Raw genomic sequence first — 13152 nt, 5'->3', positions numbered from 1 at the left:
CGAAGTCTGGTTTATAGAGTCTAGAGCGGGAAGTTCGATTTTGTTATTGTTTTTGGGTTCACAATCACATTCCTGTTCATGTTTTTTACTTGATTTCATTATAATCTGTGTAATGTCTGACTTTGGTAGACCTCATAGGTAAATTTTATATTATAATTTATTATCAGGCAGTGTTTACTGAAATCCATCTTCAAAGCTAGGCTAAGTAGTGGCCTATTTAGGCTAGGCCTAACCAAACCAGCAACAACACCCTTTTGTCTAGTAGAGCAGAGAGTGTCAGTGAACTGGCTACCTGTTGTGTCAGCCTAGGCTTAACTTAGATGTTTGCCTTTTGATGTATACTTTTTTTATCTTATTATTTGTATTTCCCATTTTTCTTCCAGGTCGCGTAAAGCTATTGACTATTCATCATTTGTTCAAGAAGATGGAAGTGATGGTAATAGTTAATACTAACAACAATTTATTTTGTTATAATTCTTTAAATTATTTGATTATACATCTATTAATAATCCCGTGGCTTAAACGGGTCCAATGTAATATACTACACTAGTATTCAACAAAAAAAACTTCAAGAGCTGATGGCAGCTGTGTAAATAATTAATAATAAGTAAACACATTATTTAGGTCAGGTCGTTTATTATTAGCCTACTTTTTTAACATTCAATTAAAACTTTATTTATATTTATTTTATATTAATTCTGTTTTTTTTATTTTATATCTACTATAGATGATTTTGAAGTTCCAACACCACCACTTAAAAAAATAAGGGTAGATAAAAAAGCAACTAATCATAAACAAACTAAAACTACTAAATTGAAAAATGAAAAGAAGAAATCTACAGAAAAGAGGAATGACGTTGCAGAGAAAAGAGAAAGGTATGAACATGTAAATTAAACTTTGCCTGAGTGCAAAATAAATGTTTTACCGTAACCATGGAAAACTAATGTACTTACTGTATTTTTTAAATAAAAGGATATCATTGGAAAAATTAGAGGAACAGTCATTTGAAAGAGAAATTCAAAAGGTGTTGGAATTATCAAAACAAGAATCTCAGAAGGAAAATGATGAAATAGCAGCTGTAGTTCACAATAATAATGGTAACAAGATGTACTACAACATATTATAACTTGAAAAATAAAAACAATAAAACATGAAATTGCTATTCCCAGAATCTACCTGTAAAATGTATCACCCACTTTGTCCATTTCTTCCTCCTGTTAGTACTATGTCAATGGCCCTTCGCCATAATCGACACTCTTCTCATCTTCCCTTTAAAGGACATACTACTCGTTTTCTTCACTCTACTCTCTCTCTCTCAATCTTTTCATCTTATGTACTTGACATAAAAACTGCCCTTAAGATGTGACCTATTATAATATATATAGTAATGATAACAACAATATGTATATGTTTGTATGATGTAGTATGTTTAAGCGGATATTGGCCCTTGATGGCATTTGCAGCAATAAAGAAATTGAATTGAATTGAATGTCTACAATATCCCAGCTATAGGTTTAACATAATACAGGCGCATCATGTGATGTCCATGTGGAGTAGTAAGACAAAATTTACCTACGATACTGGACATATTTTACCTTAATGTGGATAAGACACATTTGAATAAATGATCACCAATACAAACTTCTGAATAGATATTAGATAATATTTAATTATCACATATTTTTCAGGTAAAATCTGTTGTGTGATACAGCAAAATGTAGACTGGCTAAGTTTCTTGTTGCAATTCTTAGAATAATGGCAGAAATACATGTTCTTTTAAAAATTATTTTCCTTTTTTTCTAAGATGAAAGTAATTTACAACCATCAAAAGCAAATCTCTCACCAGTTGTTGCAGCTCCGCATTCTTTACTAACATCCATACAGCCTCCTCAACTTAATCAGAACTGTGTTGCTACCCATGAACCCAGTATTGAGATATTGGAAGAAGATGTCAGAGAGGGCGGCAAACCATCAAGAAGGGCTTCAGCTTCAAGGAAATCATTAGCAGAGAATCAAGAAGATGATAGTGATGATGATTTCCATGTTGGTTAGTTTAAATCATCTTTGTTTACATATGATTCCAAAGTGTTTGTCCCCGTCTGCATGAAATAAAACCTGATTATTGCGTGCCAACGTTAGTTGCTGTAGACTCGACCTGGTTCAAATGGAGAGTCAAATGGCCGAGGGGTTAAGGCAGGGGCCCCGTTTAACGTACCTAAAGGACCAGCAACATCGGCAAGGGTTCAAAGCCGACTCGCTCCTAGTTCTGGTGGTGGAACAAGTCTTTTCAGTTAAGGGCTATAAACCGTAGGTCCAGTGTACACAGTTATAACCTGTGTGCACTTTAAATAACCCAGTTCATTATTCGAGAAGAGTAGGGGTTACCCCGGTGAACTGGTTCACAAAATAGCCCCTGTATAATCCAGCAAGTTCATCCAGCGCACTTGGCTACGCACTGTACTATTGTGTTTTCTAGTGTTCTTGCCTTGCATCGTTGCATGAAATCAAACTGATTTGATTTACCGTAGCGATGTTTGCAGCACTTTCGCGTCATTGGTTCCATGTGATTACGAAGTACAGAACTTTGCTTCGATACGTCGGTCTAGGGGGGAACCACGCTTTAAGGGTAATAATTGGTGTTAACACTGCAGAATCTATATTGTAAGAGAGAGCATTTGTACGTTTGTTTTCTGTACACATCTTTGCTATTACACTACATGCATGCATACACATGAGGTATAAAAATGACCGCAATTGTAGTGTAAAATTATCCCTAATTATTAAACAAAATAAACATTTTTATTAGGTGATGTTGATAACGGAAGCGATGGTGACTTCTCTGATGATGGTGATGATGAAAGTGATTATGAAGTATCCAAACCAAAAACGAAGATGCCAAAGGAACCTAAAAAGAAGATTGTAGCAAATAAGGAAAAAAATACTACCAAGAAATCCAAGCCAACGACAGGTTTGTTTTGTTTTTACCGGTTGAACAACTTTCTTTCCTGTTTTTAAGCTTTTGAAGACGTTGGTAAAAAAATTGCGAGGACTAACGATTAAACAAGTTTCCTCAATAGTAAAACAAATGGATATCGGTTCATGTTAAGAAAAATTACTGTAGAGATCAGACAAATTTGTGTTTTAGTTTACATATGTATTTGTTGACAGATTCATCAAATTTAATAATATTTTTGATTTTAATATATAGGGAAAGCTGCCAAAAAAACTAAAGCATCACCTCCTTGTAAAATTACTTCAGTTAGCAGAGTTCCGACAGCTTCATTGCCAAATAAAAGTGCTGCCATGATTCCAACAAAGACAATAGGCAGAGGATTCACACCACCAGCTAATAGAAGTGGTGTTTCAAAAACCTCTACATACTGCACACCAAAAGAGATCGTTAGGAAGCCTATAGTCATGTCTCCTGGTATGGGTTCAGCTGTTTTTTCCACTTTTTTTTTTGTCCCCCCAAAAAACATGAAAAATGAAGATTAATTAAATATTACTTTGAATAGGTTTAATTATTTTCTAGTTTTAATAAAGTTAATTACTTCCGTAGAATAAAAATGGGAATTCAAATAAAAAGAACAAAGCCTGGAAAAGACCATATAAGTTCAAGAGAGCTTTAAAATAACTACTAATAATGATTGTATCAAATAATAATAAACAATACATACAATGCATAAATATAAGTAAATAAGAAACAAATAGTAGTAATAATATAAAAATATAAGAAAAAAAAATTACACAATTATGCGTTAGGGCAATACAAACACAACACAATGTATTCAATCGGGACTGTGGTGTTTACACTTTTGATTTTGCATTGTAAAATTAATTTATGCCATGTGTTTTTATCTTTAAAGGTGGAGAGAATCCTTTAGGCGGTGTTAAACTGATTTCTCCGAGTCAACCTCGACGTCTTGGACTCTCTCGTTTTGCAAGGGTGAAACCTTTGCATTCATGATACAAGACTTTACCAAGTTCCAAACTTAATTATCAGCTGTCACTACACAACTTGTACCATTAGTACTCTCCGAACAAAATAATTTACAAGTAAATTCTGAAGTTACAGGTAGCTTGTTTTTTTCAAGGACTTTATATCTTTCATCTGGGATCTACACATTTTACAAGCTGAAGTCACAGCCATTTCAAATTCAATTTTTCAGAAAATGATTTGTAAAATAAACATGTATAACAATGTTTTAACTTTCATAAACCCTACAAAACTATTTGAATGAGGTATTTGCAAATTGAGAAGAGCACAAACTGAAAAGTTTGTTTCAACATGGAATTCACCAAGAATTTTAATTATATATAATAATTTGTCATATGCTTTAATCTGTAAAAGTTTAAATATTTTTGAAATGTAAATAGAGTATTTACTAATGTAATATAGTACATAGAATTTGTATATTATCATTTTTAGAAAGATATTAAATAAATTTGTCGATACATTTGTATTACAAAATAATTGTAATTTTTGTGTTTGAATAGTGTCATTAGGAATCATTAAAAATTGTTACATCACAACAATTTTATCACTGTGATTGCATTTGCCTACTGCTTTATCATAAAGCTATCTATCAGCTTATAATGATACATCATGTAAAAAGTCTGTCACTTCAAACAAAACAAAAATGTGACATTGATATTTCATTGGTTGGAATTTAATAATACTGTAGAAGGTAAAAGAGGAAGGAATGGATTAACACCAAAAGTTTTAAAAAAATGTGTCAGGCAAGCATTGGATAGAGACGGCTGGTGAAGCATGACCTCCAACCTTCAACGTGAAGATGGAACCAAATATATATACATTATGATCAATTATGATTATTTAATAGTTTGCTTTTAATTTCATGGAAATACCTTTTCCCCGACATAATTAATGTCACAATATCGAGTGCAATTATGACGGCATATATTTTCAAGCTTGGATATGTATTTTAATTTCAAAAGTTGAAAGTTACAGAACGAGTCATAAATAAAAGTATATTAAGTTTACTTTGGGAATAGAAAGTAAAGTTTTATTTTTAATATAAATAACTACACATGATGGCAATGGAAAAAGGATATTTTAGGTTTTTATTTCCTTATTGCAAAACAATTATACAGTTGAAATAGGAATCTGTTTACTCAGACCAAGTTTTATCAAACAACCAAGAGGTTTAAAACAATTAATTAAACCTAAAGAAAAATGATGCTGTGTCTACTGGTGTTTATCAGTTTGCTGTTTGTCAGAGATGTTATGGGAGAAGAACAGGACGTTGAGTTTGATTCACAGTATTATTTCAACGGAAATGGGATGCAACCTGTGAACATCATACAATCAAGTAAAGAGTATAATGTTTCATTATATGGTTCATATAGTATTGGCAACAATGACTTCCAACAATTCTTTTCATCAAAGTTGGCAAAAGTTAAATGTGAACTGTTCATCTCCTTCAATGCACAAGATACTGGAATTTACACCTGCCAAGATGATGATAATCAGTATTTTCTGATTCCTTCCCTTGTCACAAGAAAGGATATGAAAGATCCTAATTGGAGAATTGCCTGTGAGAACTTAGAAGAGTACATCATAGAAGGTGAACAGGTAACAATCAAATGTAAAGTGAAACGGATAACAAAACCAAACAAAAATTATCAAATGACAATTGGATGGATCCAAGGGAAAAATACCATTAAAAAGTCGTATACTTTATATAGGAACACAAGGGCATTGCCTTTTAATCAGACATTTAAAGGGTATGAACGGGGAGATGGTATATTCTTTTACTGTGTTACCGAATTGAAAATTGAAAACCATCGGTGCTATACATTACTTTTAAAAGTTTACCCTAGTCAATTAAGAGTGAAAATAAAGACAATGCATGGACACTGCTTTAAATGTGAGGCTATGTGTGGATCTGGTGAGAAACACTATACTTGGATATTAAATGGACAAAACTTAAATAATTATCAAGGCAATGAAAGATGCTTCACCAACTTAACAGCTGGTGATTACGTTGTAAAGTGTCTGGTGACAACTACTGCTCAAAGCAGCTCTGATGAGATAGAATTTACAGTGAAAGACAGTATGCCTACGCTAAGTGATGCAACTGCTAATTTCAATAACGTAAGCATAATAATAACAATAATATATACATCAACCACAGTCATTCTGTTGATAGTGCTGTTTATTCTCATTTATCTATTAAAGAAAAAGTGTGGCAACAACACTTCACAACCTGATGGAACTAGTAATACAATAACTGCTCATTATAATAGCTTATACACTGCTAATGTTCCACATGCAATGAGTGATGGTGAGGTGTATGACACAATTGATGATACGACACGAAATAGTGAGAATGACAATGAACATACATATGAAGAAACTAACAGAGAAGAAGTCACCAGAAATTAATCAAGTAATAAACTAAATAACTTTATATCTTTCTGATATCTTTCAATGTACTACGTTGAGTTAAAGAACATTGTTACACAGAAACCGCAAATGAAAAATATTACAACTGTAGTGTACCTCATATAGTATATCATTTATATACGATATGTGTTGAAAATAAATATATGTGTTAAAATACATATAGAGGTACTTTTTATATATATTTGAAATGTAAATACAATACATTAAAAAATGTTAGAATTTGTGTAAAATCATTTGCAAAAAGAGATATTAAATAATTTACTGATACAGTTAAAATAGTTAGCAACATTTGTGTTTAAAAATAACTTCTGGAACTTTATATTAAATAGAAAGAACATAATGACTTATATCGTTATGAATTCAATGGTCTATAATAACTTGTTCTATCATATTGAGTCTAAATTATTAGTTGTTAAGATCCATCAATTTTTCAAAACCATATAATTGTGATTGGTTAATAAAAACTATGCTTCTTATAATTTCATGAAAATATTTTCCCACATTAAAAATAGTGCAATTAAAATTGCTTATAGATATGTCATACTGAAAGTTGAATGTTATTGATAAAATCATGTTAAGTTTACTTAAAGAATAGAAAGTAAAATTATATTTTTAATATAAATATATCAACTACACAAATGACGGCAGCAAAAAAAAAAGTAAATTCTAGGTTTTTATTTCCTTTGGAAAACTAGACATTTAGTTTGGTTTCACCATAGCAGAAATACATAAATTTGAAATAGCAATCTGTTTTACTCAGACAAAGTTATTAAACCAAGAAGTTGAATCCAATTCATTAAACTTAAACAAAAATTATGTTCTGTCTAATGATGATGATCAGTTTGCTGTCTGTCAGAGCTGTTACAGCAGAAGAACAGAACGTTGAGTTTGATTCACAGTATTATTCAAATGAAAATGGGATACAACCTGTGAAGATCATACCGTCAAGTAAAGAGTATAATGTTTCATTATTATATGGTTCATATAATGTTGGCAACAATAACTTCAAACTATACTCATCAAAGTTGACAAGAGTTAAATGTGAACTGTTCATCTCTTTCAATGGACAACAAAATTCTGGAATATACACCTGCCAAGATGAAGATGATCAATACTATCTGATTCCTTTAGGTAACGTCAACAAGATTAAGATTGAATATATTGATTGGAGAATTGCCTGTGAGGACTTACTAAACTACATCATAGAAGGTGAAGAACTAACAATCAAATGTAAGGTGAAACAGATAAGAACATGGTACAACAATTATCAAATGACAATTGGATGGATCCAAGGAATGTATAACATTACCCAGTCATACCAGTTAAATATGGACACACAGACAGTAAGTTTTAATCAGACCTTTAGAGGTTATCAATGGGGAGATGGTATATTCTTTTATTGTATTTCTGGAATTTTCATACCCGTACTGCTATACATTGCTTTTAAAAGTTTATCCTCAATTAACAGTCAAAATATATAAACTGCATGAACATTGCTTTAAATGTCAGGCTACAGATGGATCTGGTGAGAAACATTATACTTGGATGTTAAATGGACAAAACTTAAATGGCAATGAAAGTCTAAGATGCTTCACCAACTTAACAGCTGGAGATTACGTTGTAAAGTGTCTGGTGACAACTACTGTTCAAAGCAGCTCTGATGAGATAGAATTTACAGTGAAAGATGCCAAGGAGAGTGCCAACATCCTAACAATAACACTGATATCAACTATAGTCATTCTGTTAATAGTGGTGTTCATTCTCATTTACTTACTAAAGCAAAAATCTGGCACAACTCCACAACCTGCTGGAAGTAATCTGAGAAACAGCACCACTATGAATTCCGTCAGTACTACTAACGTTCCACCTACAGTACATGCTGATGATAGAGTGTACTACACAATTAAAGATACAGCAACGAGTGCTGAGGCTAACTATATCTACAGTAGAGATCAGAACACAGATGCAGACAACAACAGCAGAGAAGAAGTTAGCAGAAAAGATTCTAACGTACAACATCATTATTTTACGTTGGAGAAATAATCAGGAACTTTTTTTTTGGAAACTCACAGGTGAAAAAAAGGACATTGTTTCACAGAGGGGACACATCACAATATTGCATCATTTTGAAAATATCAAAACCAAACTCAACCAATCATTTTAAATACCATATCATTTATATGTAGATTCATATAAAAGAATAATTTTGTATTTTGTTACAGCACAAGCTCATAAAAAAATATAGACAGTAATTTAGCATATCAGAACATAAGCACAGATTGAAGAAACAAAAACTCCAACTACAAATGTACAGAGTTTGAGGAAATGTTTAAAACTGTACAATGCATTGAAACGTGTCAAAAAAGGTGTTTTTTCATGGTAGTTGTTTTTATTCTTGTAAAATTATAATGCTATTACATATTACATATTATAGTTTATAGACAAAATATATAGTTTGCAAATAAAATAAAATATGGCAATATATATCAATTTATAAATATCTAACTTACACTTTCTTTGTGCATATTTTAACTTGTTTTTTTTAAATATTTAAGTGTTTGTTTAATCCACTAAGTTATTACCTTATTATTTCTGATAATATTCTGTTTAAATAGTCTTACAAAAAGTGAATTTGCATTAACATTAAAATACAATGTTAACTAAAACATTTTGTTTGTGCTTGATTATTTTGGATTCCACTATAATCTGCTGCAGGAAGAAAAAAAGTATGATATTGATTGGTTACATTAGAATATAATAATGATGATGATAATATTGATGATGATGATAATGATGATGATGATGATGATGATGATGATGATGATGATGATAATAATGATGATGATAATGATGATAATGACGATGACGATAATAATAATAATAGAAGGTAAAAGAGGAAGAGGCAGACCTCTTTGAAAATGGATTGATGACAACAAAGAATGGATAAACACAAAAAGTTATGAAAATTGGATAGAGACGGCTGTTAAAGCATGACCTCCAACCTTCAATGTGAAGATGAAACCAAAACCAAATATAGATAGACATTATGATCAATTATGATTATTTAATAGTTTGCTTATATTTATTTCTTGGAAATACTTTTTCCCCAAAATAATTAAGTCACAATATCGTGTGCAATTATGATGGCATATATTTCAAGCTTGGATATGTATTTTAATCTCAAAAGTTAAAAGTTACAGAGTCATAAACAAAAGTATTTTAAGTTTACTTTGGGAATAGAAAGTAAAGTTTTATTTTTAATATAAATAAGTACACGTGATGGCAACTAAAAAAGGACATTTTAGGTTTTTATTTCCTTATTGCACAATGTTTAGTTTGGTCTAACCATAGCAGAAATACAGTTGAAATAGGAATCTGTTTACTCACACCAAGTTATCAAAGAACCAAGAAGTTTCTTAAAACAAAAATGATGATGTTGTGTTTAATAGTGTTTATCAGTTTGCTGTTTGTCAGAGATGTTACAGCAGAAGAACAGGACGTTGAGTTTGATTCAATGTATCATTCCAACAAAAATGGGATGCAACCTGTGAAGATCATACCGTCAAGTAAAGAGTATAATGTTTCATTATATGGTTCATATAATGTTGGCTACAATAACTTCCAACAATACTCATCAAAGTTGACAAAAGTCAAATGCGAACTGTTTATCTCTTTCAATTTACAACAAAATGCTGGAATACACACCTGCCAAGATTATGATAATCAGTATTTTCTGATTCCTTTAGGTAACGTCAACGTCAACGACAAATTTCAGATCAGATCTATTGATTGGAGAATTGCCTGTGAGGACTTAATAAAGTACATCATAGAAGGCGAAGAGATAACAATCAGATGCAAGGTGAAACAAATTAGAAAACAGTACAACAATTATCAAATGACAATTGGATGGATCCAAGGTAAATATTACATTACAGAGTTGTATCAGTTAAATAAGGACACAGAGACAGTAAATTTTAATCAGACCTTTAAATGTTATCAATGGGGATATGGTGTATTCTTTTATTGTATTTCTGGAATTGATATACAATTTTCAATCTGCTATACATTGCTTTTAAAAGTTTACCCTCAATTAACAGTCAAAATATATAAACTGCATGAACGTTGCTTTAAATGTGAGGCTACAGATGGATCTGGTGAGAAACACTATACTTGGATGTTAAATGGACAAACCTTAAATAATTATCGTGGCAATGAAAGTCTAAGATGCTTCACCAACTTAACAGCTGGTGATTACGTTGTAAAGTGTCTGGTGACAACTACTGCTCAAAGCAGCTCTGATGAGATAGAATTTACAGTGAAAGACAGTATGCCAACTAATGCAAGTAATCAGTGCGAAAGTATGCCAACTAATGCATCTAATCAGGAGACTGCAAACAAACTAACCATAATCCTGGCATCAGCGACAATGATTCTTGTAATAGTGGTGGTTATTCTCATTTACCTACTCAAGAGAAAATCTGGCAATCTTCCACAATCTGCTGGAAGTAATCAGAGAAACAGCACCACTGTGAATTCCGTCAGTACTACTAACGTTCCACCTACAATACATGCTGATGATGGAGTGTACTACACAAATAAAGATACAGCAATGAGTGCTGAGACCAACAACAATAGAGATCAGAACACAGATACAGACAATAACAGCATAGAAGAAGTTGCTAAAGTACCACATCATTATTTTACATTAGAGAAATAATCAGGAACATCTTTTTTGGAAACTCACAGTAAAAAAAAAGGATATTGTTTCACAGAGAGGACACATCTCAATATTGCATTGCATAAAAATATTAAAACCAAACCCAACCAATCATTTTTATGTAGGTTCATATCATAAACGAATAATTTCGTATTTCGTTAAAGCACAAGCTCACAAAAATAATATAGACACAATGATGCCATCAGCAATTTAGCATATCAGGCCGAAGCACAGATTGAAGAAACAAAAATATATTCAAACTACAAATACAGAGTAGTTTGAGGAAATGTTTAGCACTGAACAAAGTATTAGTAAGCAAAGTAACCATGAATTGAAACGTGTCAAAAAAGGTGTTTTTTCATGGTAGCTGTTAGCAACTGAGACTAACACAGTTTCAATACGTTTTTCATCTTATGAAATTATAATGCTATTTGGATACATATTATAGTTTATAGACAAAATATATACCGGTAGTTTGTAAGTATAACAAAATATGGCAATAAATTAACTTGTTTTTTAAAAATAAATCTACTAAGTTATTACCTGGAAGTGCTTATCCTAATAGTTGGGTTTTCAGATAATATTCTGTTTAAATAGTCTTACAAAAAGCAAATTTGCATTTACATTAAAATACAATGTTAACTAAAATATTTTGTTTGTGCTTGATTATTTTGAATTCCACTACAATCTGTCACTTCATGCCTTTGCTGCAGCAAGAAAAAAAGTATGATACTGATATTTGATTGGTTACATCAGAATATAGTAATGATGATGATAATGATGATGATAATGATAATAATAATAGAAGGTAAAAGAAGAAAGGGCAGACCTTTCATGTAAAAATTCTTTTCCCGTTGTAACATGATGGAGTGTAATTATGATGGCGTGTATTTCATTGCTTGTAATATGCATTTTAATTTTATACTCAAAAGTTACAAACATAATCAAATTAAGTTTACATTAGGAATAGAAAGTAATTATTATATTTTTAATATTAATATAAGAATTTAACTACACACATGACGGCAGTAAAACAAAGTAAATTGTAGGTTTTTATTTCCTTTGGAAAACTTTACTGGACATTTAGTTTGGTTTCACCATTATTAGCAGAAATACATAAAGTTGAATATAGGAATCTGTTTACTCAGACCAAGTTATCAAAGAACCAAGAGGTTTAAACCAATTAATTAAACCTAAACAAAAATGATACTGTGTTTAATGGTGTTTGTAAGTTTGCTATTTGTCAGAGATGTTACAGCAGAAGAACAGGACGTTGAGTTTGATTCACTGTATTATTCCAACAAAAATGGGATGCAACCTGTGAAGATCATACCGTCAAGTAAAGAGTATAATGTTTCATTATTATATAGTGAATATAGTCTTGGCTACAAAAACTTCCAACAATACTCATCAAAGTTGACAAATGTTAAATGTGAACTGTTCATCTCCTTCAATGCACAAGATACTGGAATTTACACCTGCCAAGGTGATGATAAGCAGTATTTTCTGATTCCTTCCCTTGTCACAAGAAAGGATATGCAAGATACTAACTGGAGAATTGCCTGTGAAGACTTAGAAGAGTACATCATAGAAGGTGAACAGGTAACAATCAAATGTAAAGTGAAACGGATAACAAAACCAAACAAAAATTATCAAATGACAATTGGATGGATCCAAGGGAAAAATACCATTAAAAAGTCGTATAATTTATATAGGAACACAAGGGCATTGCCTTTTAATCAGACATTTAAAGGGTATGAACGGGGAGATGGTATATTCTTTTACTGTGTTACCGAATTGAAAATTGAAAACCATCGGTGCTATACATTACTTTTAAAAGTTTACCCTAGTCAATTAAGAGTGAAAATAAAGACAATGCATGGACACTGCTTTAAATGTGAGGCTATGTGTGGATCTGGTGAGAAACACTATACTTGGATATTAAATGGACAAAACTTAAATAATTATCAAGGCAATGAAAGATGCTTCACCAACTTAACAGCTG

General features: G+C 31.5%; 1 protein-coding gene across 1 annotated transcript; it reads left to right on the top strand.

Annotated features, from left to right (window-relative positions):
* Nucleotides 1-12: 12 nt before the first annotated feature.
* LOC144848155 (uncharacterized) lies at nt 13-4474 on the top strand. The gene is made up of 8 exons (XM_078704849.1): nt 13-138; nt 384-436; nt 728-875; nt 973-1097; nt 1805-2047; nt 2807-2968; nt 3209-3427; nt 3867-4474. Exons 1-8 carry the CDS (start codon nt 113-115, stop codon nt 3965-3967), a joined length of 1077 nt encoding a protein of 358 aa, XP_078560975.1. The 5' UTR covers nt 13-112; the 3' UTR covers nt 3968-4474.
* Nucleotides 4475-13152: the final 8678 nt, after the last annotated feature.

This window comes from Antedon bifida, chromosome 7 (genome assembly GCF_963402885.1).
Source record: "Antedon bifida chromosome 7, ecAntBifi1.1, whole genome shotgun sequence".
Lineage (NCBI taxonomy): Eukaryota > Metazoa > Echinodermata > Crinoidea > Comatulida > Antedonidae > Antedon > Antedon bifida.
Note: the sequence above shows the minus strand (reverse complement) of the source record. Positions and strands in the feature narration are given on the sequence as shown.